General features: G+C 23.9%; 1 protein-coding gene across 1 annotated transcript; it reads left to right on the top strand.

The window, feature by feature from the left end:
• Positions 1–1,151: 1,151 nt before the first annotated feature.
• Positions 1,152–26,979, top strand: LOC112600256. Its single transcript, XM_025347442.1, has 6 exons — positions 1,152–1,216; positions 4,647–5,212; positions 21,629–21,826; positions 22,547–22,728; positions 26,189–26,310; positions 26,377–26,979. Exons 1-6 carry the CDS (start codon positions 1,152–1,154, stop codon positions 26,486–26,488), a joined length of 1,245 nt encoding a protein of 414 aa, XP_025203227.1. The 3' UTR covers positions 26,489–26,979.
• The last annotated feature ends 529 nt before the right edge of the window (positions 26,980–27,508 follow it).

Below are 27,508 nucleotides of genomic sequence, written 5' to 3'. Positions count from 1 at the left end.
TTCAAAAAATGCGCAAATTGTTTCATTGAAGCATTAAATTTCAATCTAAGAGATACTTTAAAGACATGTTAGTTTTATACTACTTGTAATTAAGTACTTTTTCAAAGATATTTACATACTTAGACACTTGCTTAGTTACCAAATTACCTATAAGTATACCTAAACTCACTTTACTAATTCATATTAGTTCTTTTCAGAGCTGTATTTTTTTTTTTACTAAAAAAAATCTTTTGGTTTACATGAAAAAATATTTTTAAATATATATATTATATATATAATATAAATGTATATATTATATATATAATGTATATTTTTATATTTTTAAAATATTTTTACATTGTAAAAATATTTTGGTTACCAATAATACCATGCATCTATCATACATTTTATGTGAATTAATAAAATGCATAAGATTTAATTAAAAGCCTCCTAAATTAAGTAGATACAGGATACTATTACATAAAATACAGACTAAGAGATTTTTAGTTTGTTCGCACTAACTGAAAAAACTACAAAACTAATTTTCTGAATTTTTGTACAACAGTTCCTGACATTCTTCTAAAGGAAATCTTTAATCTAATTATAATCATTGATTCTTAGTGGTGAAAAATCATATATTATTCATTAAGAAATTATATAAACTACCTACAAAGTACCTACTTTGTTTATAAACTTACTTAATTAATTTTCAAGTATGAATGTTAAACAAATTAATAATTAAATAAATAAAGACAAATAAATTATTATAGTTGATTGATTAATTTTGAAGCATCAAGAATTAAACAAATTATGAATCTGCAAAAACACAAATCAGATCAGTTAATACAGATATGAGTTCACAGAACGCTACTCATCTACTATTTTAAGGAGTACGATACATGCTGTTTTAATAACATTTTGAGAATAATTAAAATTTTAAATACTCATAAAAGTTGTTTATTTGTCATTAATGGCTATTGTGTACTATTGAGATTATTTAATAATTTATTAAATTATAAACTATATGTTAAAGAGAATAACTTAACTTGCATCATAGAATTTTGTTGTCTTAGTTAATCTAGTGGACTTGTAACTCTTGTTATATTTATTCACTGAATTACTACACTTTTGACTTTTAAATATAATATATAATATACCTATGACCTATCGTAATGTTAGGTCCTTCATCGTCATACGTTATTGTTATAACCACTCCAGTATTCATAAATATGTTAAGGTATTTGATCAGCAAATAGGTACCGATATAAAATTATAATATACTATAATATACTTAGTTGGATATACTTCAAACTCAACGTATAATACATATTTAGTTTATGAATAGTCTAATTATATTATATATTTAGGCCAAAAGACATATTTTTAACATTTTCACGAATATTCTTCGTTTAATTAAAACTTATCTTATTAAGTTTATACATTTATTCAGTTTGTTGGTCATATAACCTACGCATAGCTGCATATAAAGTATCACCTTATTTTTTACATAAAACCCGTATAGATAATTATTCATTATTTATAACGTTTATTTATCATTGCTAGAAAATAGGTAGGTATAGATAAAAATATTTCTTACGTGTATTAATCGTATAAAACTGGTTTATTTGTACAAGTATTTATGTATCAAAAATTAAATATTTTTAGCATAAAATTGGTAATAGTTACTGATAGAAATAGGTGTATTGTACTCACTACTTTTTTATGTTGAATTACTAAAGAATACAATCTATATATACTAAATAATGTAACTATAATATCATATTTATGTGCAATAATCATATTACCTAAAATTTATTTTGGTAGGTAAGTACTACACATAACACCTGTATATACTACATTAGGTATGATATATCGATTTAATAGGTAGGAGTAGATTTTCAATAAATAAATATATTGTATTAAAATTGGAAATGTATTCCCTATTAAAATAAATTTATATTTCTTGGCTAAAAGTGCTAACTTGGTTTTTTTATGAGCATCAAAAAATTCTGATTTATAATTCTTCAGAAATCAATAATTATTTTACTCGATCTATATAACAGAATTATACGAGCTATAAAAGGTTTACAATGCAACAACTATTTTTGTTTATACATAGTTTATATAAATACTACTACTATATAGCTAGGTACATTATACGTAATTAATCATAAAATTATTCCATGTTAAATATTATACATACTTGTGAAAAAATGATTTAACTTTTTATTTAAATATATTAGGTAGCTATCTAATAAAATATACTATACTTATCATTTTAAAAACATTATTTTTTATTTCTTCGTCATCAGCTTCGATTTGGATAGTTTATTAGTTATTGATGATAAAATTTGTTTCTGCTAAATATTTTTTTGAATATTTTCTGATGCACGTCGTACTGTTATATTTACTCTAATTTTTCTTTAAACTTTTTTAAATAAAAAAATTATTTACTTATAAACAAGGTGATTATCTATACTTCTTAAGTGTTTGGTATTATAAAGCTATAAATGTTGTGATTATTTTGTTCTCACAATTTAATTTATTATTAAGTGTACCTATTCGTAAAAAAAAAAAAAAAATGGTAGGTACCTACTTATCTAATAGAATTCATATAAAAACATTAAAGTATTAAATTTAGCCCCCACTAGTAGTTAGAAGTCAAAATTACCCTCTTCTTTGTTTAATACACAAGTTTAAAAGTATTAACTTACAGTTTTTAAACACGTATAAAAACCTATTATTCAGTAATAGCTTAATACTCATACAAACATACCTTCACAAATGGCTGCCGAATGCAGCCTATAATAAGTATTTGACACTTCAACAAAATGCAAAAAAAACCTATAATAGTATTATGTTTAAATTTTAAGTTTTTTGTTTTGATAAATTAATTTTAATTTTCCTCATTAGTATAGATTAAAAACTAATAAATCCAAGAAAATATATAACAATTAAAAAGAAAACAATTATTATAATCAATTATCCCAAACAGGTACATTTTAAAACAATTTCCATAATATTAATATATTTTGATTGATATTTATAATTATCTAGATTACTTAATCTAGATTTTTAGATAATAATTTAGATAGGATATTGTACTTGAAATATGATACAGCGAGGGGATATAAAATCATTAACATCACAAGTTATATTTACCAAAGATAAGGGGTCTTTCAAAATTAGACTTTATTAGTATGTTCTCTCTTGAATGTCAAACTTTCTGGCCTTGATGGCCTTCGTTAAAAAATTCTTAACAAATTTTCAAATATTTGTGATTTTGATGAAATATCTAAATTTTTTAACTTTAAACACGAATAAAAAAAATGTTTTTCTTTTTATCGGAGTATAAAAAAATAATGGGAGACCTTGTATTAAATTCTCTATCTTATTTAAAATCAGAGTAAAATGGCTTCTCCTAATAAAGACAGAAATAACGCATGATGTACTAGCTATTAACTGGAAGATTTTTCAAATTTAAACTATAATATTTTGAATACACAAAGATACATACGAGTCACGAGACAACATAGATGATAATATATTGCACAATATTACGACAATGTCATTTAGTTGATCGTCTCGAAAACACGTCTATATGAGCGATAATATGCATCTATTTACCAATTTCACCAGTAACACGGCGATACGCCTGTACCTAAACGACCATATTGTAATATTCACCTAAATAAGTCTCAATGATGTAGACTTTCTAATTCTTATAATTTATTATTTAGTGTATATTATATTATTCAGTTATATAGTCAAAGAAGTAGACAGGTAGAAACAATGTGTATACCAGTAAAAAACTCGAATATCCATGTACAGAGTATTAGAGTGATACTAAAACACCACGCGGCGCATACGAATATAATATTGTGTACACTATTAGGTATATAGGATTCCATACCGACTGTTTTTAAGAAGTTCAGTGTAGACAATTTTTGAAGTGCTTGAGAGAGTATCGTATCGTATAAACTATAAAATATTATGTGCATACTGTAATTAGTAATTGATCATTAATGTGTGTATGAAAGAAATAGTAAAGCGATCTCTCACGATTTTTTTTTTGTCTATATAGTTATTCTATACCTACCTAAATCTTTTCACTTTTACCAATTATATTAATTTACCTATTTATCCGATAGAATATCTGAAAACATATTTAAACTAACTTCTTTAGTTCGATATTTTTAACATTTTCAAATACATAATCTTTAATGTTTAAAAATGTAAATTTGAAGGTTTGTGAGTCCAATTTAAAAAGTGGATTAATCGTTTCAAGAAAACTTCACTGTAAATTCAAATACATTAATAAAAATAATTTTATCCGATTACCAGGACAGTATGAACAGTTGTCATAAGATTGGTCTATTTTGATAGGAAACCCAACCGTGATCGAATTCCCATAATTTTACAACGTTAGCGTCCTTTTGGAGAAATTACTTCCAATTTTTTAGCCTTTTCTCGATGTTACGTAAACTCGCGCAACGCGTAATCTCATATAGGTCGTCGATCATTACGAGACTATATATCGGCTGTTGCGTAAGCAGTACCTTACAAATAGTACAACAAGCTGCACTCTGCTGCAGTGTGCAGCTCACATCGCCGGGCTGCTCCCATAAGTGTATTAATTTAAATCATTTAAATAATCATGTCTTCAGTTTCGTGGGCCCAAGTTATCGTCAAAGCGTGCCCGTTGAAGACGATTTCGATTTTCGGGATTGTAGAAGAAAGACACTGTCGCGACAAAAAACTTACCTCACTATCACCTGCCCACTGTATAGTGTTCCATTAATCATTATAATATTTTACAAAATAAGTCGTACCAGCAGGCCACAGCTGCAGCGGCACTCGGCAGTCGGTCGGACCGAACCGCGAGGCGGTATAAGAGCGGTTAAACAACATTCCCTCCACGACGGCGGCGGCGGCGGCGGCGGCGGCCGTGTAAATGCGATAAACGCATCGTCCGCCCGCCTTCCCACCCGCCCGCCCGCCAACGCATTACCACAGTGTTATTCAGTCTCGTGCACCAGTCGTGCGTCCCACCAGTTCGTCAACAGCGAGTGTCCGTGCACCGTCGTTGTCGTCCTGTTCACACCGTCGACCCGGTCTTTTGGCGCGCAGTCGTGTTGTACTCTCCATGCGTGTTGCGTAACGGCGGCGGCGTTATCACACGGTGTGCGTTACAATATTATTATTTTAGTACGGTTGACATGTTTTGATCCGCGTGAGTATTATACATTATAATATCATTTTTTTTTTCCATTCGTTTTTAATATTATGATGTATTACCCCGTCATTGTGGCGATACAACGATGATACACGCAAGGCTGGGAGTAGATTATTATTTTCATTAAAAGTCACTAATCATCGTCATTAATCAATAGTACATCCAAATTCGAATAGTATTAACACTTGTCGTACCCGTGGTACATCAAACATGTTATTACTTTTGATAAAAGTAAAAAAGGCATAGAATTAAAGAATTGAGTTATAAACAATAATTCCATAACGTAAAAGAATAGTGTCAAGACGACACTTTTTATGATTACACATTCAGTCACTGTCATTATTTTTTTAGTCTTCCAACTTTAATAATTTATGGTTACCTATATTAACTTCGCTGATTTGGATCCCCGGTATTTTTGCAGAAATAAGAAAAATTATTTTACGTTGTTTTATCATCTATGCCATACGGAAGTTTTTCTTTCTAACATGGGATAGGTTACCTGTTAATATCGAATATTGAATAGTCGGTCTATACTTCATCACTTATGAGTACTTATTGAATAGATTACGGAATAATTTAGATTGTTAATGTAGGGAATAAAAATCGAAAAGAAATGATAGAGATGAAAACATTGTTTGATAAGTGATAATATTAAAAAAAGAATTTTTTAGTGAGGTCGTTCTCATTAGAAAAAAACATTTTAATAAATTTACACCCAGCCTTATTCGGTCTCCTCGTCGAAAATATTATAATTTCTAAAGTAGTATTGTATATTATTATAGTCGATAATATTTAGCATAAAAATAGTATAATATAACATTTTATTATAATTACGTCGACTCTTTGCGCATTTTGGAAACCATCTGCACTATGCAGGGTTTTATTATCCGAATAACATCACAAATTCACAATATTATTATGATGACACTGCGTACCAACTTAAATTCACGCCGTTCGTCAAATATATAGACAATAATACAATATTGTATGAATCGTTAAAATAAGAATGACGAAAAAAAAATTAATAATAATATGGTATTATAACAATAGTCAATAACTTATTGCTATTAGATAAGTTCTTAATATTCTATAATATAAGTAGTACGTGTAGAATGTAGATAGGTACGTTTTATTATTACTGTCGTATCTGTTTATCTCATATCTTATTATATAGTGTGCTTATATACTCTTTAGCCTTAGAACGTGTTCATTGATAATTCCTATTAAATTTAATAATGTGAATAAAGGGCTAGGTTAATTTGTTATTGACAGGGATTATAAGATAATAATATAATGTTAAAAACTGCAGCTAAAATAATACATATATTAAAATTTAGCTCGCGTAGCTCGACATGTCTTATTATGTGATATATAGTCATAATAATTGTATAGATATAGGTATTGTTTATTGCTCTTATAGTAAGTAACAGTTGTGTAAATTGATCAGACTCGAGTTCAAAATAATAATTCGATTCTTATTTTTATTTTTTTCTAATGTTACTTTTGAATTTTTAAAACGAATTGGTTCTCAAAATTTTCATTTACCTGCAGCTACTCTTCTTTCGAATAGTTTTAGAAAAAAAGAGGGTGATTCTGCATTTCTGCAACATAATACATCACAATGGGGTGTACGGCAGATCAGTTTAAGGGATCAAATACTTCGCTTTGTGTAGCCTCGAGAACTCTGCTGTATATCTAATCGGCTATTTAAACGAAATGAAAAAATATTTATCGATTTTAACATGAAAAATATTGAATAACTACGCAGTTTTTATTTAAAACTGTAGGTGATTCAGAAATTATTTTTTCGTATATTTTATCGTTATTGCCATATTCCTAATGGTTTGAAATTTATATAGAGAATGTTATTTGACTTATCTATTATATGTAGTATGTACCTACCATTGGATAAACTCGCCATTGTCAAAAGTACAATACACCAAATTTGCGTTCAGCAGAACCAATGTTATGATGTGCTTACTTTAATTAATATTAGAGTGAGTTGATATAATATCAAAATTACACGTAAGAACATTTTCTATGTCTATATATATGTTGGTTTTTTCAGATATTTACATTTTTAAGTGAGTCATGACTATAGAAAATTAACAATTTTAAAATATTCATAATTTGTTTAAAAATTAGAATATCGTAAAAAACCATCATTTAAACATAGATAGGTAATGTTTTTAGTTGGGTAAAAAGTTAATTCACTGCAATAATGAAGATAACAGCACTAAATTTAACTAGCTGAACATAAAATTGTTGTTTATAATATTTTTAAAGCATGTGGGTCCTCCTATAATTCTACAAGATGTTCACATTTTTTGAACGTTACAATATTCTATAATGGTAGATTGCAAATCAAAACAAAATAAAATATTTAATATCAAAAATTTGTGAAATTATAACTAAATCGTTTATTATGAATAAGTAGGTGGTATGTATGTTCAAATACAGTCAATTAGTCTAGTTATTTTTACATAATTATCACTACTACCTACTTGTTTTATAACTTTATATAAACAATAAAATATGATGAAACCATGGAAATACCTTTATTTTTATGATTAATAATTTTTGCAAATAAAATTAATTCTATTTCAATAGTTATTATATAATAATACGATCATTGAAAATAGATACTTCCTTCAAAGCATTTCAAATGACTAAGATCAATAAGTAATACAATATGAATTTACTAATATGTTATTGATTTCTATTTTGTTGATTAGTTTAGCCGTATAGGTCAAAAAACTTTAATGCGTATAAATTGTTATTATAACAATTTGAAAATATTAAAATTTAAGGGCACAGTTTTTTTTATAATCATTCAAAGTTAAAATTTTTGACAAAATTTGTTAAAATCACAAAAATTTACAAATAATTTGTAATTAAATTCTTATAAAATCTTCAAGTTGTATAACTTATATTTAAAAATGTAATACAATGTTCTCCATAAGTAGTTTATACTGTAACTAAAAAACCAAAATAATATACAAGTATACTTTTTATAAATATTTAAGTTAAAATTCAGACAAATTGCATATTTTAACGATGAATAACGATATATGTTAATTATTTTATATTCAAAATACTATTCGTGGTCATTTAAAATTTTTATGTAATTATGAATTATGCTATACATAGGTAATGAAATTTTCGAATTATGTAGATTAATTTATAGATACTATTCACGCATACTATGAACAAAAATTATGTTAAAAAACTCTGTTTTACAGTAAAATAGTGTGAGTCCAAAAGTTAATAAAAATATATATACTCGTATAATGGTATAAATATATATTGTTTTAATAATTAAATACTAATAATATTTTTAATGCATTGTTTTCGACAAAAATTAAATCAGCCTCTTGTAGTATTAATAGCAAAATAAATAAATTAATAGGTTTATCAAAAAATATATCATAAAATAAACTTTATAGTGTAGGCTGATGACTGTCTTCGCTTAAAATTATTTTTCATTAACATTAGGTATATCGTATATATCATATAATTCAAACTCAACCCACTTTAAATCTAATGTACAAGATAGTACCTACTACCTAGTTATCCACTTTTTTTCTCTTTACATTTTGATAAAAATATTTTTCGATTAAAAAGTTTGAAATTTAATAAGAGGTTCCTATTAATACATAGGTATTGATAAGTTATAATTATAACAATTTAAAAATATAAATACACAAGTTTCTGTAATTAATTTTCGAATAAAATTAAAATTTGAACGAAACATAACAATTTTTATTCAATATATATTAATTGTAGAGACTTGAAACTTTTCGCCTATGTAAATAATTATTTTTTATGTATAATTTAATTTTTTTATTATGCTAATTTTAAGTTATTTTATCATGAACCTTTTTGTGCATCGATATTAATTTATAAGTTAAACCTACCTATATATGTTAATCACAACATTATATAATATTATAATATCGTAATAATTAATGCCTGATGGCATAATATGTACAAATACGATGTGTAACTGGGACTGACAAGTTCACAAAGTTCTTACACCAACGACACTCCACCCCTTTGTTTAATCACAGAGCTCCCTCCTCCGGACGAATGTATTAAGACGAGTTTCCCGGAGCCAGACGTCTCTAAGCTTCGCGATCAGGGTACGACGGTTTTTAGGCCGCCGAATCAGCCCCCTTCGTACTAAGGCGGTATTCCCATCATATGTGCCCGCGGCCGCCTGTCAGACGCACGCAGTAACTAGAGCGTCGAGCTGCTATTAGCAAACTTGCCCGACGAGGCTGGTCTCCGATTCCCGCGGTACAAGGTTCAAACCCGGTGCCCTGGCCCTGGCAATTGCCAATTCGTTTGCGTCTAGCTAGGGCAGCATTGTGTCTACCGCAGTAGCATAATATGTACAATGATTTTTTTTTAAAACATAATATTGTTTAAAATTTAATCTACTGTGTTAATAATAAAAAAATAAATTACCAGTTTTAATAATGATCGTTTGGTAATATACGGTAATTTATCCCTATAACCATAATTGAATTCAAAAATCAAAAATTTCAAACATACATTATAAGTAGCTGCAAATTATATATTTTTTGAAAAATGTATTCTATGTAGAAAGTAATAACATAAGCGGAATTAAGTATCAAAAATTAAAAACTATAAGTTATTTATCAGTTAAAAATGTATAATTATTTATTCTAAATTGATGAATATCATCGACATTCTAACTCTTAATGTTTATAAAATTGTAATAAATATGATTTTAATATAAATAAGTGCAGTTTATAAAACTAGTTTGTTAATTCTATATTTTCAAACTTTTTGACTTAATTACAACAATTTTATGAACATAAAATAAGAAATTAAAAAGAAAACAGTAAATTTATAGTAAAAATAACATGTACCATAGATAATAAAAAGTTTCAGTTTTTATTATTTATATTAAGTATATAAAGTGCTATTTATAAATATTTGAAGTTATCTTTAACTAAGTTGGAGATTAACATTAAAATAGTAAAAATATATAGTATAACATTATTTAGTTATTTAATGAGCAATTAGTTACTTAAAAAAAACGGCGAGGTAAATAACCGCATTGATATTTAGTAGGTATCGAGCGTATCTCATTATTTAGAAACAAGTCGTTATAAAAATATAATATGTATATTATGTAAAATTTGAAATCAGTGTTAGATCATTTCATACATAAAATCGATTCTGAGTGAAGCAATTCGTTTAATATCTAATTTGGTCCAAATTTAAACTTAAAATATCTACAACAAAAAAATTATTACTTAGTATTTTTCAGTGCTTTGAGAGGGGCTAAAAAGTAAAACAATTTCAATACTTTTTAATAAAAAAATTAAGTAAAAACAGAATTTTTCTAGCCAGTTTTCGAAAAAATTGATTTCGTTGCTTTGTTCTAATTCAAAAATGAATAATTGTAGAAACTTGAAATTTTCACAAACTATTTACATAACCATTTCAATTCTACATGTGGTATAATTTCCAAAATATTTTGATTCTTTTAAAGCTGTTTATAAACAATTTTAATTTTCGATAATTACTAGTTTTTTTTTATAAGTAACAATAAAATTACATATTTTAACGTTGAATAACAATGTAAATTATTTTATTAAAAATCATAAACATTAATTTTTGCCAAAACATTTTAAATTTGAACTTCAATCGCTCATAAAAAATAAATGCAGTTTTCTAGTAAACTTTTTACTTATGTTACAAATAGAAAAGATAACGAGGAATCTTTTGTTAAATTTTCAAGCCCATGATATAAAAATAAATTGTTTATGAATTTCTGACTGCAATATAATTTGTAAATTTTCTTGATTTAATGAATTATTTAAATTGTATTTTCTATCCCAAAGTGATACAGACAGAAAAAAACATACGTTTCTGAATTAATCGTTTATCACTCTGATTAGAATTAAAATTTATTTATTTTTTAATCTTAATAAGAAATAAATTTATAGATAAAAATAAACACACTATTGGGGTCATGTGATTAATGAGCCATCCAGTAACACATTTATCTTGGTTTTGATACGTTAGACTTGCTAAATAATTAAATTTGAAGATCGCAATACCATTTTCTTTTTAAACTACGACGAGAATTTCCAGAAAGTGAAGTGATATCTATCAATAGATTTCGGTAGTTTTCTAATTGAGTAAAAATACGTTTATAAAAAATTGATTTTTTCCCCTTAATTGTTTTATTGCTGAAGTCTTTGTGGAAGGTCAGATAACAGAGATAAAGGTTTGAGCATTTGTAATCTTGTTAAATCTGATATTTTGGAATGCTGGTATTTTTGTTTAAAATTTGATTTCTTAGATGACTCTTCAAGTCAAATCTCATAATACGTCCATTTTGGGTAATAACTAAAAATGAAAAAAAATAAATTTTACAAAGTTACATTTATTAATTTATATTTAACATGTTATGATGTCGTATCTATTATTATTTCAATAAATATTAAAATTAAGATATTTGAATATAAGATACTTTTAATTTTTATATTATTTATTTATTAGAACTCAGAGATTCAGACTTTAATTTAAAGTTTGATTAATACTTCATATATCTATACGATGTACTTATCGTATAGAAACTTATCGTTTTAATACGAGTAGATATACCTTCAGTATTTGATATTGTTATATAATAAAATAAAATATAGTACATTAAATTATGATTAATAATATCTAAGTAGAGAATGTGTATTTTATCATAACTGATAAGTGTTTATCATAGTCTATATTTTTTATAGCTATAATACATTACGAAAAATAATTTTGCATGTATTCCCTATTTTTTAATAAAATCATCGTAATTAAAGCATTTAGCATTTATACATATTTTAGTATTTATTTGTCGTTTCATATTAACTTTTAACTACATGAAAAAAAAATATTATATTTATATCCCAGAATTGGTGTAAATTACAAAGTTACTGAAGAGTGTTGTTATATTGAATATCTGTATTTTATGCAGTTATCGTATTTACTAAAATAAACACTTAACATGGTTTTTTTTTTTTTTTAATGATTATTTTGTTTTAACATCAAAGGTTATTAGCGCACTAACTTTACTTTTTTTCTTATTTATAACTTTTATTTCTTAATTATTATATAAGTTTGTATCATTTTTTTGATTTTAAAAATTTTAATTTTTGTTTGTTGCTTCAGTTTTAAGACCTAAAATTTCAGGAAGATGATCTGGTAAATTGTTTTTTCCTTCGGTTTCATATTATTCACATTTTATTAAAAATAAATATTATATAGGTAATGAATTGAGTTCTACGATAGGTGATATATGTGTTAAATGAATTGTCGCTTAAAATATTAATAGATATTTAAAAATTTTAGTTTTGCATACCTATAATTAAACATTATAATATTTAACATCAATTAAAATTAGTTATTTTATTTACTATAGCGATAATTAAAATTAAAAGATACATATTTCATAAATTTTAAGGTTTTGAATTTTATTTTAATCGTAGAATAATATTATTAGTAAACCGAAGTTAGTCATATATAGGTCGAATCGATAACAATCAATTATGAAAATTTCTTTAAATCGTAAACGAGAACAAAATTATATTGGTGTTTATACAGAATAATTAAAAAATAACTTAGATACGCAGGTATTAATAATGTTATTATATTAGCCGTAGTTATAAAATATTGATAAAAAATTATTAGTTAGGCCGTATAGTACGTATAGTACGTATAGTTTGTAGTTATTTATGTCTATATAGATAAATTTGATAAACTCCATAAAAAAATTATAGGTACCTATAAAGTAGTTATGTATCTGGGAAAAAGTGTACTGTGCTGTATCATTATGTATATGTTTTTCTTATTTTAATAATTTATGATTTATTTATAATACCTAATTATTAACATATTAAATTTCAAAGCAACATTAATACATAATATTCATGTATGTTCCGTGGAGTTGGAGGCTGGAAGTATTTTAAATTTCGATATTAGTGTGATATTTAATAATTACTCATATAAAAAGGAATTTTCAATAATTAACCAGATATGGTATTTTCGATGAATCTGGAATCAGTGATGGGCAAAAAAACTCTTTAATCAACATCAGTAATAACCAGTATATCAAAAATACGACCAATCTTAATAATATGTGTATCATAATATATAGACTGTGAGTTTTGGAGTGTAACTGTATGTAAGTATTATAATAAACTATTTTTAGGTGCCCTGTTATGTTATATTAAAATATTAGCATAGAAAGCAGTTTTGGAATGTGAGTGATTGAAAAATAATAAATACTTACGTATAGTTAATAATAAAAATACTGATTATACGAGTATTTAGCGAGTTTAAAATACTAATAATAAAAAAAAATAAAAAAAATTAAGTTCTTAATTCCAATATTTTTTTTTTTCATTTATATAGTTTTTAAAATGTCTTCTTATTTAATCCTTCTAAATATTTATTATTTTAACATTAAAAATATGTAATTTTAAGCTTATTCGAACTTTGAAAAAAATTGTTTATAATATTGAAGTTAAGTGTATTATACGTACAGCTAATGCCTTACTAAATATATTAAATGATAATTTCACGTGTAGGTATTTGTTGAAAAATGATATATAACAAAAATATGTTGTATATTTACTGTTGTTTATTTAAACACCATAAATAAACATATTTAACATTTTGTTTTATGTTAAAGATAACAAATTATACCTAAATACAGAGTATAAAAATATTGTAGACATATAATTTTCAAATTAATTTTTATAAATTAGTAAAAAAACTTGTAATTTCGATAAATGTACAACTGGCTTTCTCATATGTATTTTATTTATTTTACTGAAAGTGATCACCAGTTGGCTTTTAGCAAATAACATTTATCTGTAGATAAATAAATTTTAAGTATTGTATAATATAATAGCAGTTATAAGATAAAAAATAAAAAACTTAAAACAAAAAGTATTATGACTTAACAAATGAAAAAAAATCGTGGTCTCTGAACTATAATTAATGATGTTTGGAATGAAAATTATATTTCTTAAATTGGAGTAACTGTGCTATTAATTATTATTACAATATATAAATATTTTATTTTTCTTCGTAATTATTATTCTTTATTCTTTATTTAATTTGTCTTTATTCTTGATTTTCTAAAATGTATTTACTCCCACTTAGAATTTTTCCGTACACAATATGACCTTGGATATTAGTGGAAGGTTGAGTAGTTAAATTGGCCTACTATATGATGTTCGCATAGTTTTTTTTATTTATTGTTTATATTTTAATCAAGTAAATATAAGCATTTTTCATAAGTTTCCTGTAATAAACATATTTTAACCTTGTTAGGTATATTATAACCTGTTTTCTACATGTTTTATTCCATCAGTGTCGTTTAATTTACATGTATACAATTTTAATTACTTGTTTTATAATATAGTATATAAATTTAAGTATGTATGGTCTGTTAAATATTATTTTTTTTAAATTAAAATTATCTGTAAATTTTAGTAATTTTTACTTTTTATTTACTAGTATTTATTATAATTAATAACTTAAAAATGTATTAACTTCAAGTATATAGTTAAGTAAACCAAATCATTTTTAAAAATATGAATTTATTTTAAAATTGATGAATGATAAATGACAAATTTAGTTGATACAATTATGAACATTAAAAATTATTCCGAGGGGATTTTACTAAAAACTTAGCTTGTTAAGATTTTTCCAAAACTTAGTTATTTATATTTTTTTCTTTTAAATACAAAGAAGCTGTCAAGCACATAAAATCAACTATATCTTTTTAGAATATGTATTCCTACTCGAAAAATTGTCAATAAAAAAAAAAAATTATCATTGTTAAACAAGCCGTTTTTATAAACTTGAAATTAACATAAACTTAACAAATTTCAATAAAATTAAATATATACTAAACAAGTAATACATTTTTATTATGTATTATTTTTACTATAGTAAAATCACTATATTAAACCATAATATTTTGCAAATTTGTCTATATTAGTATATTTTACAACTAAATATTCTTAAACGCCAAACGGTTGATACTATAAGAATATTAACAAACACATTTGTCGATTGAAATACGTGGTATATATACTATATACCATATTACTTATATAGTTATTAATATACTTCAATATTACACATTCATCAAGTATATTTTAATATTTCTATTTTTTATGGTTGTTATTAGATATTAAAACTGTAAAAAGCCGATAATTGATTTGATGTATGTACATTGTACAGTGTACACGACGATTTTTGTTGTAACGGTTGTTTAAAAAATGATAACTTAAATAATAAATAGTCTTATTGAAACTAAAATTATTATTTAATCTTAATGATTCCAATATTCATTACTAATAACTATATGTTAATAAGCTAAAAAACATATTTAACCAAATTAAATTCATTAAAATTTAATGGTAACACACACAAGTATGAATAATATTTGATAAAACATAAATAATTAAAAAAAATATATAATATGAATATTATATAATTATAGATGTTTTGTATTGAAGTGATTTCCAGCGTTCGATACAAAATAAATATTATATTACTTACAATAATAACAAAAATGTAAAATATATCATTATTGTTTGGTGATAATGGGATTAGAAAAATGTATAAATTACATTTATTATGATTAATTAAACGTTTAAATACTTTCAATATTTTTATTTTATATTTCATAATTGTATAAATGTATATTATTAAGAACGCTTGGTAATGAGTATATTATATGAATTTCCTAATCACAGTTTTGAATAATAAGTTACATAACCCATTTCCATCTTCTTTTTGTCGTTTACATGTTTATTGGTAAAGTACTCGCACTAGATAATCTAATAAATACTTTGTTATTTTAATTCTATACGGTATAATAGAGTCAAATCATATACCTAGAAATGTAAATTATTATTAAAATTTAAAATACTAAAAACGATAACAAAAAAATACTAATTTTATATTTTTACAAAATTGGTTAATTTATAGAGTTTATCAAATATTTATAATTCATAGGAGATTCGTTGGGAATTTAGGTTTCGGGTCCAGAATATGTATTAGAAGTCTGGGGCCTAGGGGTATTTAATAAATTTTGAATATTGTATATTTAATACTCTAAAATCTGCGTTTTGATACATATTAAATTCAAAATTTCAAGAGATAATGGTTTGTATATATTGTTTATGTAATTATGTAATTAAATTAATAACAATATCAATAAACAATTGAAATATATAAATAAACAAATTTTAATTCTATAATATAAGTTCATATTTATAGCTATTTTTATCAATTACAAATAAAATGAAAATCATCAAGGGATCTTTTTTCTAAATTCAAATCTTTTGTAGTAAATTACAGCTTATATAAATGATAATTGAATGCAATTTAGAAATTCAAACGTCAATTACGGTTGCGTTTTCAATCGACACAATAAGAAATAATCCGTAAAATATAATAATTAATAAGTAATAATCTAAAAAGTATAAATATAGGTAAATAATAATCTAAAAAAGTAAAAATCAATAGTCATACAATACATTCAGCATTGTTTTTATTCATTAATTGTAGTCTGACATACAAACGTAGTACTTAAGTCTTGATGCCTAAATACTGCGTTTTTGTTACTAGATTTAAATCAAACAATTATTAACTATCTTTAATAGTTCCTTTTTCATGAATTATTTTCGCTCATATGGCCTCCCTCATCAATATTTTTTAATAAAAAAAAAAAAAAAAAAATGTTAAAATATTTAATAAAATTCTATAAAACATTATATTTTCTAAGTTCGTAAGGCGAATGTATTTTGTACAATATATTAGAACATTGCCAATACACTATATAATTTTTATTTTACATTATTCGAAAATTGAAAATTGAAATTAAAAATATACTAAACGGAAGCTATTAAATCAATATTTAACCCATGTATAACGAATATTATATATGTATATACTAACACATACAATCTAAACTAGACTTTAGTTGAGATATATTCCCCCATATTATAACATGTTTCATAATCGGGGTCCCTATTAGATCGTTTTATTATTTTATTTAAAATACGACCAGCTTGAAAAAAAACTGTTCTCTTCTTGATAGCTAAAGTTATTTATGTAATAAGTGCAGCAACAAAGTCTATTTAGACTTACAATTAACTAAAAAAAATCTTTGATTTTCTATTTATTTTTTAAGCTATATTATTTTATTTATGTACAATGCTCGTTTTTCGATCTAATCAAGTTAATTTTATTTATATCTCATTATATACTCATATTTATACTAATATCCACTTACTAAACTTTCATTAAAACTCACTCACTTCCATTATAACCTTATCACTAGATATTGTGCCGGATAATCATAGTCCATCAGTAAAATCTATTCTTGCAGCTGAATAAATGGTAAGTGATGAGTACTTTGGTTTCTGACTATATTACGTTTAACAGTAACCATTAACTAAGACTTTGTAATAAGTCAACTTAAAGTGAATTCTTTGTTGTCATAATTTAGGTAAATTTAGCTAAAATATTGGCATGCAGTAAATCACAGCAATCTTTTTTATACATTTTGATTCTAGTTTAAATGAGCTATTACTATATTATTATTATGGTTGGATTTTTACTAATAAACCAAAAATTAGCTAATAAAGACGTTAAATCATGTTTTTTTTATGTCACTGATATTTTATCAAGGTGTTTAAATTTTTAAAATTATATTACATTATTTTAAGTCCAGGGGAGTACAAATTCCTCGGTTTAACTCCTCCGAGTACTCATATTCGTGCAATATAAAACTTATTTTTGTTAACTCTATTTATGATTGTAATGTTAAGTTGTTTAAAATATTAAACATAATAGACAAGTATATAATATGAAAAATGGCATTACCTATCATTTCCTACATTTTGTAGGTAATGTCTAAAAAAATTTTAGTATATAAAATAATAAAAAAATCGAATGTTTGACATATTGGACATATCACAGTATACATACAAAAAACCTGTTCAAACATATGCATGCATTGGAATTATAAAATCATGTTAAATGAAATGGTATTTAAATTTTAAAATTTGTTTTTAATATTGCTGCAACATATAAACTGCAAGTTAAGTAATATGTATAGTATGAAGTTAATAATTAAAAGTTTAAAGTTCTTAACTTATTTTTTTGTATAATATTAAATTATAGCTTAATAATTTTATATTGTTCTTGTTTAATTTATTCTTTATACTCACTAAAATAGAATGTTCGTAGGTATTAAATTAATTACATATGATTTATTAGCTTATTAATATTTTAATGTTAAATTAGTTCGTATTATTTTTTTTATAGAAATTGTACCTAATTTAAATTTTCCTGTTTCTAATAAAGAACCTTTTATTTAATTGCATTTGGATGAAATTTACCTTAATGAATATTTTGTTTGTTTTCTATAAGTGTGCAATAATTGCAATTGAATTAAAATTTATATTTTTGGAAAAAAATTAGTTTGTTATGTCTTTGTTAAAGAGTCAATTCGTAAATGACAACGATACAAATTTAAAAGAAAAAAAATATGAGGATGACTATAACAAATTGTACAATTGTAATTGCAGACTAAATGCATGCTCATCTGTTGAAAATTATGATACTGGGAATGATATCCGTGATTTTCATCTAAGAAATATACCTAAAAATATCTCACAATGAATTAATTGGCTATGTTTTTAAAATTTATATCTACTGAAATCGTTAAATGTCTTCTGATAGTATCAGGTTTATTAGGTACTTTCTATTTATCTATAAGCTAAATAAAATAAGTGAGTAAACATTTTCGTTTTAAGAGAAACAATTTTCACATCATACTAATCATGTCCATAGTATCTTGATGTATATGAACAGATTATATTTATATATTATATATATTATATCAATTGGTGATTATTTGATCAGACAACACTCATAACATTTCTTCTTCTTCTTCAAAAAAAAAAAACAATATTTTTTATCTTTATATTTTCACGTTTTTTAATTTTTTGATAACTACGAATACTTTTAATTTCATACTCTGAAGCAAAATATTTTTCAAAGTATTTCGATGTATAAAAATCGTAATTTGGATGATTATAGTTTATGAATTATAACTTTTTAAAGCTTAGGTGAGCAGAGTAGTAGACCAATATTTTGTGGGATTTTTTTCATATTTCTCTACGCTCACTCAAGTTTTAAATACTTATAAGTTATAACTCATAACCTACTTTTCCGAATTTAAAAAAAAAAAATACTCCAAAAATATTCTGCTTTAGATTATTTAATTAAAACTGTATGTTGTCGTTCAAAAAAATAAAAAAAAACTTAAAAAATTATAATGATAAATAATATTAAAAAAATTTTTTTTTTTTACTTTGATTGGAAAAGTTATATTTTAAAATCGTCAGTAAATTTTGAAATAATGAGTGTTGTTTGAAAAGAGAATCACCTATAGTATATAAAATATCTAACGATAATCATAATTGCGTTTCTATACGTTATAAAACCGTCAATATGATAAAATGTACATATATCCATTCAGGATTTATTGTGTTTTTCGAAGCAATAACCCAATCCATAAATTAATTGTAATTTGTAACACCATTAATTATTAATTTGCAGCTGATTTAGATTATATTATATCCTAATATAATGATGTAGAAGCGTCGAATTATTTTGATTTTTATTTAAATTTTAAATAATTTATTATCCATAATATTATATCTGTATAAAATGTAAATATGTTTTGATTGTAGATCATATATATATACAATTGTTTATACCGTATTAAAGTAATACAAATAGATACATTATTATATAGTGTTATCCATTTCATAAATTACTAGTTAATGGTATTGAATGATATATATTTATAATCCATGTCTATAATTTTCTTATAAAAATAATTATGTTCACATAAATACATAATACTCATAAATATAATTTAAAATTTAAATATTCGATCATGTAATTGAATTTATGATTACTTAAAATTAAAATTAATTTTTATTCATTAATGATTACTTATTATATAATATTAGAAATGCATATGATATTAATATTAGTCATAATTTTCTATGAATTAGTTTTATAATTTCAAATATAATTTAACTGTTTGATTTGTACCTATCATAAATACAATTATTAAATATTCCTTTATTATTTTAAATCTTTACTTATCATAATAATTAAGTTAAACTCTACATATTATGTTTCAATGTTAACTATTATAGCTGTATAGTTTATAATATAAATCGATTTTCAGCTTTCGAATACAGTTAAGATAACTTGTGGCCATTGATAAATGTTGCTTTAATGTTTACCATAAAAATATATTGATCATTTTTAACTTGATACTTTGTAGGTCCCAACTTATAACATATTAACTAATTAACATTAAAAAATTATTACTGTATTAAAGAGCCTGCACAATATTATTTTATTTATACCATAGATAAACAGCTGAGATAGTGAGTTTACATAATAGGTAATAATTTTTATGAGTTTATTCAAATAGTTATTTAAATTTTAATGTTCAGTGGATAAAGAAGTATATATTGCATATGAAGAAAAAACCGGTGATGCACATAATACATAATACATATATCATACATATTATACCATTATATAGGCATTTTCGTTGAGTCGCTTGTACGAAAATTCATATTATGTGTCACTAGTCATTACGCAACACAACCAAAGTGTAAACAATAATTTAAAAAAAATAAGTTTATAATATTGTGTATACGTTACTTAAAAGTTTATAACACGCGGCCAACTAATTAAATTTCCTACGTTATTTAATACTGTAGTACCTACGTCTATAAGTAGACTATTATAGACTATGCGCGGGCAGGCACATGTCTGTTAACGTGAGCCTTATTCGATCTCACGTGTATAGCCATAGTCTCGGATCACAGATTTTAAGAACAACGTTTGATCCATAAAATATAAGAATTATTATACTTTTTAAAAATAATTCTGTTTCAACACGTAGATGTTTCAATATTTGTGGATTTAAATAACCAAATAAATTACGAATGTCAAATGGGGACATTAAAAATAATCCCACTTAGTTTTTAACGTCTAAAGAAGGCTTTTAAAAATGTTCAATTACATAAATAATTTTTATATACCTATGCTGTCGAAAATATTGCTTTAAAAATTACCTATTTATTTGTCACTAAAATTTTTATACATATATGTTTATTGGGTTCGATATGCGCAAGGGTTTTATGACATATAGAATAGTAATCATGATAATTACAAATTCTATTAACGTTTGCAAACAAATATTTTCTTGTTGCATACTTGTATATTGCTACTTTGTTGATTTAATTATTTATATTTCAGATATCATAATGCCAGAGAAGTTATTCAAAGTAATCATAATAGGAGACCCAACTGTGGGCAAGACAGCATTTGTCAAACGATATGTACAAAAATCATATAGCAGAGAGTACAAGGGTACTGTTGGTGTTGATTTCGCATTAAAAATTATTAAAGTTTCCGAAACGGAAACTATTAAATTACAACTATGGGATATAGCAGGTTTGTCGTTAGCTCTTATATAATATTTAATAATATAACATAAACACTGAGCACTATAAATAATAGGGTGTTGTATTTGAAGACGACTTTTTTAATAATATTTATTGTGTTATAACTAAAAATCAATAGTTACATAATTATAGTTACAGTAAATCATATAGGTTCAAATTATTATAATAAATTACGAAAAAAATAGAAAATGAAAATGGCAATTCCAATTATTGAATTATTATGTAACTTTTAGTTGTTCATTACTTGTAAATATTTATAAATAGTACTATAAAGTAGCATAACTTTAGTTACATAGTTATTATAATTACTGCAGGTTTACTTACATCATATAATTCTGAGTAATTTTCATAGTAACATATTTATTTCTCACTGCAATTAAGCATGCTGCTGTGCTTTGAAAAACTTTCCAAATAATGTAAATTAAATTTTTATTCCTTTAATATTGTCTTTAAATAGTTATAATTTATAAACCTATTGTATAACCTATTTTATGTGCTGTATAGGTAACGTAAATTTAAAATAGTATCAAAATGTAAAACTAAGCTGTCCTGTAATTAGTACACTAAATAAAATCCATGTGAAATATATTAAATGCAGGTCAGTCATTACAGCGCCCACGTATGGTTATCAAGTTTTTAAGTAAACCTTGAATATAAATGTACCTATTTATTTATGTATAATTATGACATTGTTTTTTTACATACTTAGGTCAAGAGAGGTTTACATGGATGACCCGCGTGTACTACAAAGATGCTCATGGGTGTGTGATTATGTTTGATTTATCAAATAAGAATTCGTTTTTAAATACGTTGAAGTGGAAAAAAGACGTTGATGCAAAATGCACTCAATTAGACGGCGGTCCCATACCATGCATGTTATTGGGGAATAAGGTATTAAAATGTTTTTAAACATCAACATAATATTTTAGTATCATTTAGTCTATATAAAGTGTTCATATAAATATCAGCTGAAGATTTTATTTATGTCTTGGTAGTTTATTTTGATTCTTTAATCATTCATTCGTAAAAATGCATTGTTATTATTTTTATTTTTTTATTAAAAATTATTAAATATTAATATCACAAAATAAAAACGTAGATGAAGTTTTTTTAAGTACCGTAAAAAATTGGTACATTTGTTTTAAGTATATTTAAATTGTATTTTCAAGTTTAACCCCGCGTAAAATCTTGTTTTAACACAACAAAAATAGTTGTTATTGTTGGTACTAACATGAGACCACTTTTAAAATACTTTAATTATTAACACATAATTATTTTTAAACTTATGTACTTATTATTAATTTATTTCATTTCTAACGTAATGAAGACAAAAACCTAATAGCTGTTAATATTAGAAAACAAATATTTTGTTTCTAAACTCAAAAAAATGAAATAATACAGAAGTATAACATATAAATTGGTTTATATTAAATATATGTGAAACGAGGCAGTCATATGAAATTAAATTTTAGAAAAATGTTAATTAGTATAAATAAATCAATTTGAATAAATATCGAGTAATAATTACGTTAGTTGTTTACTATACATAATACACATACACTAATTACTAATACATGTATGTTAAATAGGTACTTAGATATGATTTATTCAAAGTAAATAACTATTTATTTTGTGATTTATTTACGAGAACATAAACAAACAATAAATAATTACGTCATCAGTTTCTTTTCAGCTCAACAATTAATACTTAATTTTATCATAAAGATACTATTATTTTTGTCACTTGATAATAAGTAATGACGGATGACTTATAACAGTTTATTAAACCGTGCCCATGTAATTAAATTAGTAGTATTACTTTTTTCTAAATTTATTTACTTTAAAGTAAATACCTGAACTTGTGTTTGAAGTTATCTTTCTTTTTAGATATTAAAGATACCTAGTGATGGCTTAATAGGTTTTGAGTACACAGCTTTAATTTTAGAACTTAATATTTATACTTATGTTTTTTTTTATAAAAATCCTCTATTTTTTTCTAATGATTTAAAAATTGATTATTTAATGATCACAAATTTTTTTTCATTTTAAATTCAATTATTAACGTAATAGCTGATTATCTAATACACAAAATCATCATAATATAGAATACTCGTATTATTGTCAAGTTGATTTAGGCAAAAATCGTAATTTATATTATGTATTCTTAATAAGAAAATTAGAAAACAATAATACATATTTTTACTAAATATTTAAAAATATTAAATATTTAAATTAATAAAATAAATAAAATCCTGTGTATAAAAACATTATAAAACAACTAATATAATATAATTATAAAAACTCTACTTCAGTTTTCATTCTTGGCGGTCATAATTATATTTCTTTATACGAATCTAATTCTGATCCCTAATAATTAATATTAATTGTTGATATACATAAATGTATTTAAAAGATCTTTATACTTTAAATTATTATATATTTATTATCATTTAACATGTTTAAAAAAGAAAATTAATTATGATTATGTGTATAATTTTGTTTGCATTGGTAAATTGGTAAGACAAGAATCAAATAGTTTCTTTCTTTTTCCATTTATGGCTTCAATATTCAATATAGGTTTCGCTTTCACATTAAAAATAATATTATGAATACCTTACGTAAATAATAGAATGGCATTTTTTTTTATATCTTGATAATGCAAGTGTTCTTTTTGAAGTACAAATATCATTCTATTATTATTTCTAAGTAGTAAGTACTATTGCAATTTAATACCAATAATATACTAGAACTGGATATTAAAAATAATTATTGGATTATCATATAATTTCAACCTCATTTCTTTTATAATATGTTATTTTTATTTTCTGAGTAAAGCGATGAATGTATAGATTTTACAATATGTTTTTTATGTTTAATTATCATCGGTTTTTGATACAGTATGCTCAAATTTTCAAAATAAAAATGAATTATGTTACCTATAAAAATTTGGATCTAGTTAGTATTTTAGGGTCAAACGTATAACGATCTTAATATTTTCAAAATAAACAGGAAAAATCAAAAACCGCAATTAAGAAAAACGGGAATTTTCACACAAAACTAGTATTTTGAAAAAATTAGTTTTGATTTTTTTGCTTACTTGCCAGTTACCGTAGATATTTAGGTACTTGGCATTTTCATTAAATGTTTATATTACCATTTTTTTATACGTGTTGTAATTTTTTAAATTTTTATTTATTTTGTACTATTTATAATCATTTGAAATGTTAAAATTTTTTATTGTTTTTTTCTAATAAAAAAAAATACTCCACTTATCATCTTTGAAAGTGGTTTTTGGTAGTAAATTTAATCTTATTTATTATAAGCATTCCTTTTGGGAGCTGAAAATTGAAAACTCTTACTACTTTTTAAAATAATTGGTGGGAAAAATTACGAAGATTTGTTAAAATTTTAATGCTAAGTATTATTATAATAATTGTTTGGTAACTTTGGTCACTGCATTATAGAGTGATTAAATTTCATGAACAATAAAGATAATAGTCCTTAACAATAGTTTCGTATAAATAATAACCCTCATAACTCTCCTAAACTCATTATGAAGAGCTGTTATCCTATTGTACATAAAGTCAGAAATTCAGTAATTCAGAAATTACTCATTTGATTTTAATATGTCGAAATATTCAAAAAAAAATTATTTGAGTAATAATATTTACTTACAGTAAAAAAGTTTAAATTCTCATTTGAAAATAATAAGTTTATATCGCCGTTAAATGGTATATAAGAAATCCAATTAAAGCTTATATATTATTATTACGAAATGAAACAAAAATGTCCATTTTCTGCTATCTACAGATTTCTTTCGATTCATATGTTTTGAATTTTTATCTTTCAATTTTTAGATATCATTTAAACGTTTATTTTATTTATTATGTATAAAATATAGTATTAGATAGTTATCTATCCATTTTCACTAACTATGGTTGAAAAATGTGCTAAATAACTGTATATAGTATTATAATCAATTTATACATTTCTCTTGGTCACATTAAAACTTCAGACTATTTGCTAGATACATAAATACATTATAATAGTATTTAATAATATACTAATATACATACTATATATTATGTAATATTTGATACCAATATTAATATTACGGGATAAGAACTATACTTACAAACTTAAAATATTTAATGTATTTATATTTTATACAATCATACCTTGATTTAATATCGAAGGTAGATACTTAAATTCAGTTTAATTTCGTACATGTGTATTTTAGTATAATGATTTAATGTGTTTGAAAATATTTAATGTTTACTGTTATATTTACACACATGTTGACTGCAACATATGTACAGATACTGAAATGTTATAATTTTTTATTGCTTAGTGTGATTTACCTCAACGTCAAATCGATCAATTGGATATCGAAGCGTTCTATAAAGAAAATAATTTTATCGGCTGGACAGAGACTTCGGCTAAAGACGGACTGATGGTTAACGATTCTATGCAGTAAGTTAATTTTTTGGTCTTCTCTTCCAAAACTTTGACTAAAACATACATATGATTTTTTTCTAGATTTTTAATCAATTCGATGTTGGGACAGTACAACGACGAAACCGATCAACCGGAACTCGTAAAACTCTCCAGTCCTAATGCGGAGAATAAAAAATCGTGTTCATTTTGTTAACCAACGATCAATGTTTTAAACGTTAAGTATGTGTTTACACTGTATCGTTTTTAGGTATCGTTCTTGTACATTCGTCATTCATCGCTAACTTCAATGAATAATTAAAATAAAATATTTTCATTGAAACTATATTATATTATATATTTATATACTATAAGTATGTGTTGTAATTAATTTTAAGATTTGAGACATTTAGGTCTGATCTATTCGGCTGTTGCCTATACATATTAGCATTAATAAGATACTATTGTAGCAATACAATATTATATATTTTTTTTTTATTTCATCAATATAGGCTACCTATTTCTGTTTTTATCATTTATGATTTAAATTGTTAAAACAATGGAGTGGTCCACTGTGCTTTCGTGTTTTCTAATGTTAACTATATTTGATAACAGGAAAACACCGTGACTCACTCTGTATTTTATGTTTCATAATCTTTTTCATACTTAATAATATTGATTATTACCATTTTTCCACGTTTAAAATGTATCATAATATAAATGATTGAATGAATTTTACTATACAGAAATTTAGAAATCTAAAATTTAAAAATGTGTGCTTTTAATTTTTATGTTAATACTACATTATTTTATTTTATTTTTTTATAAAATTACCATGTTGAATTACTTGAAAATACAGTATGATTTTTCAATATGTCTATTAATTATTGTATATTTATACTCCAAAGTTTAACTTTACTATCAAATATCGTGTAGACCGTAAAATCTATTTTAAAGTTTAAAGTACCATTTATTCCTGCAGTATTATAACATAATATTCTAAACTTTGTAGTGTACATGATAAAAATATTCAAATATTTTTATATATTAATCAAAATAAATTATTTAATTGAATAAAAAGTTTTTAAATTTATTTTATTTAAAAAAAAAAAATTATGAATAAAAATATTATTAGTGGTTTTCCAAAATATTGAGTACTTATTGTTGTTGAGAACTTATAAAAACCAAAAAAAAATTTACATGACATTCCTTTGTGAAATAGCTTAATGTAGGTACT

Source organism: Melanaphis sacchari, unplaced genomic scaffold (genome assembly GCF_002803265.2).
Source record: "Melanaphis sacchari strain LSU unplaced genomic scaffold, SCAv2.0 Contig62_pilon_pilon, whole genome shotgun sequence".
NCBI classification, from domain to species: domain Eukaryota; kingdom Metazoa; phylum Arthropoda; class Insecta; order Hemiptera; family Aphididae; genus Melanaphis; species Melanaphis sacchari.
This window is presented reverse-complemented; position numbering and strand designations above follow the sequence as displayed.

What these genes read in the sequence shown, in the direction of transcription:
- LOC112600256 (XM_025347442.1), top strand. Translation starts at nt 1,152, where the DNA reads ATGTTAGGTCCTTCATCGTCATACGTTATTGTTATAACCACTCCAGTA. An exon ending in GTATTCATAAATATGTTAAG is followed by an intron (nt 1,217 to 4,646) that starts GTATTTGATCAG and finishes TCATGTCTTCAG; the next exon opens with TTTCGTGGGCCCAAGTTATC. An exon ending in ACAACTATGGGATATAGCAG is followed by an intron (nt 21,827 to 22,546) that starts GTTTGTCGTTAG and finishes TTACATACTTAG; the next exon opens with GTCAAGAGAGGTTTACATGG.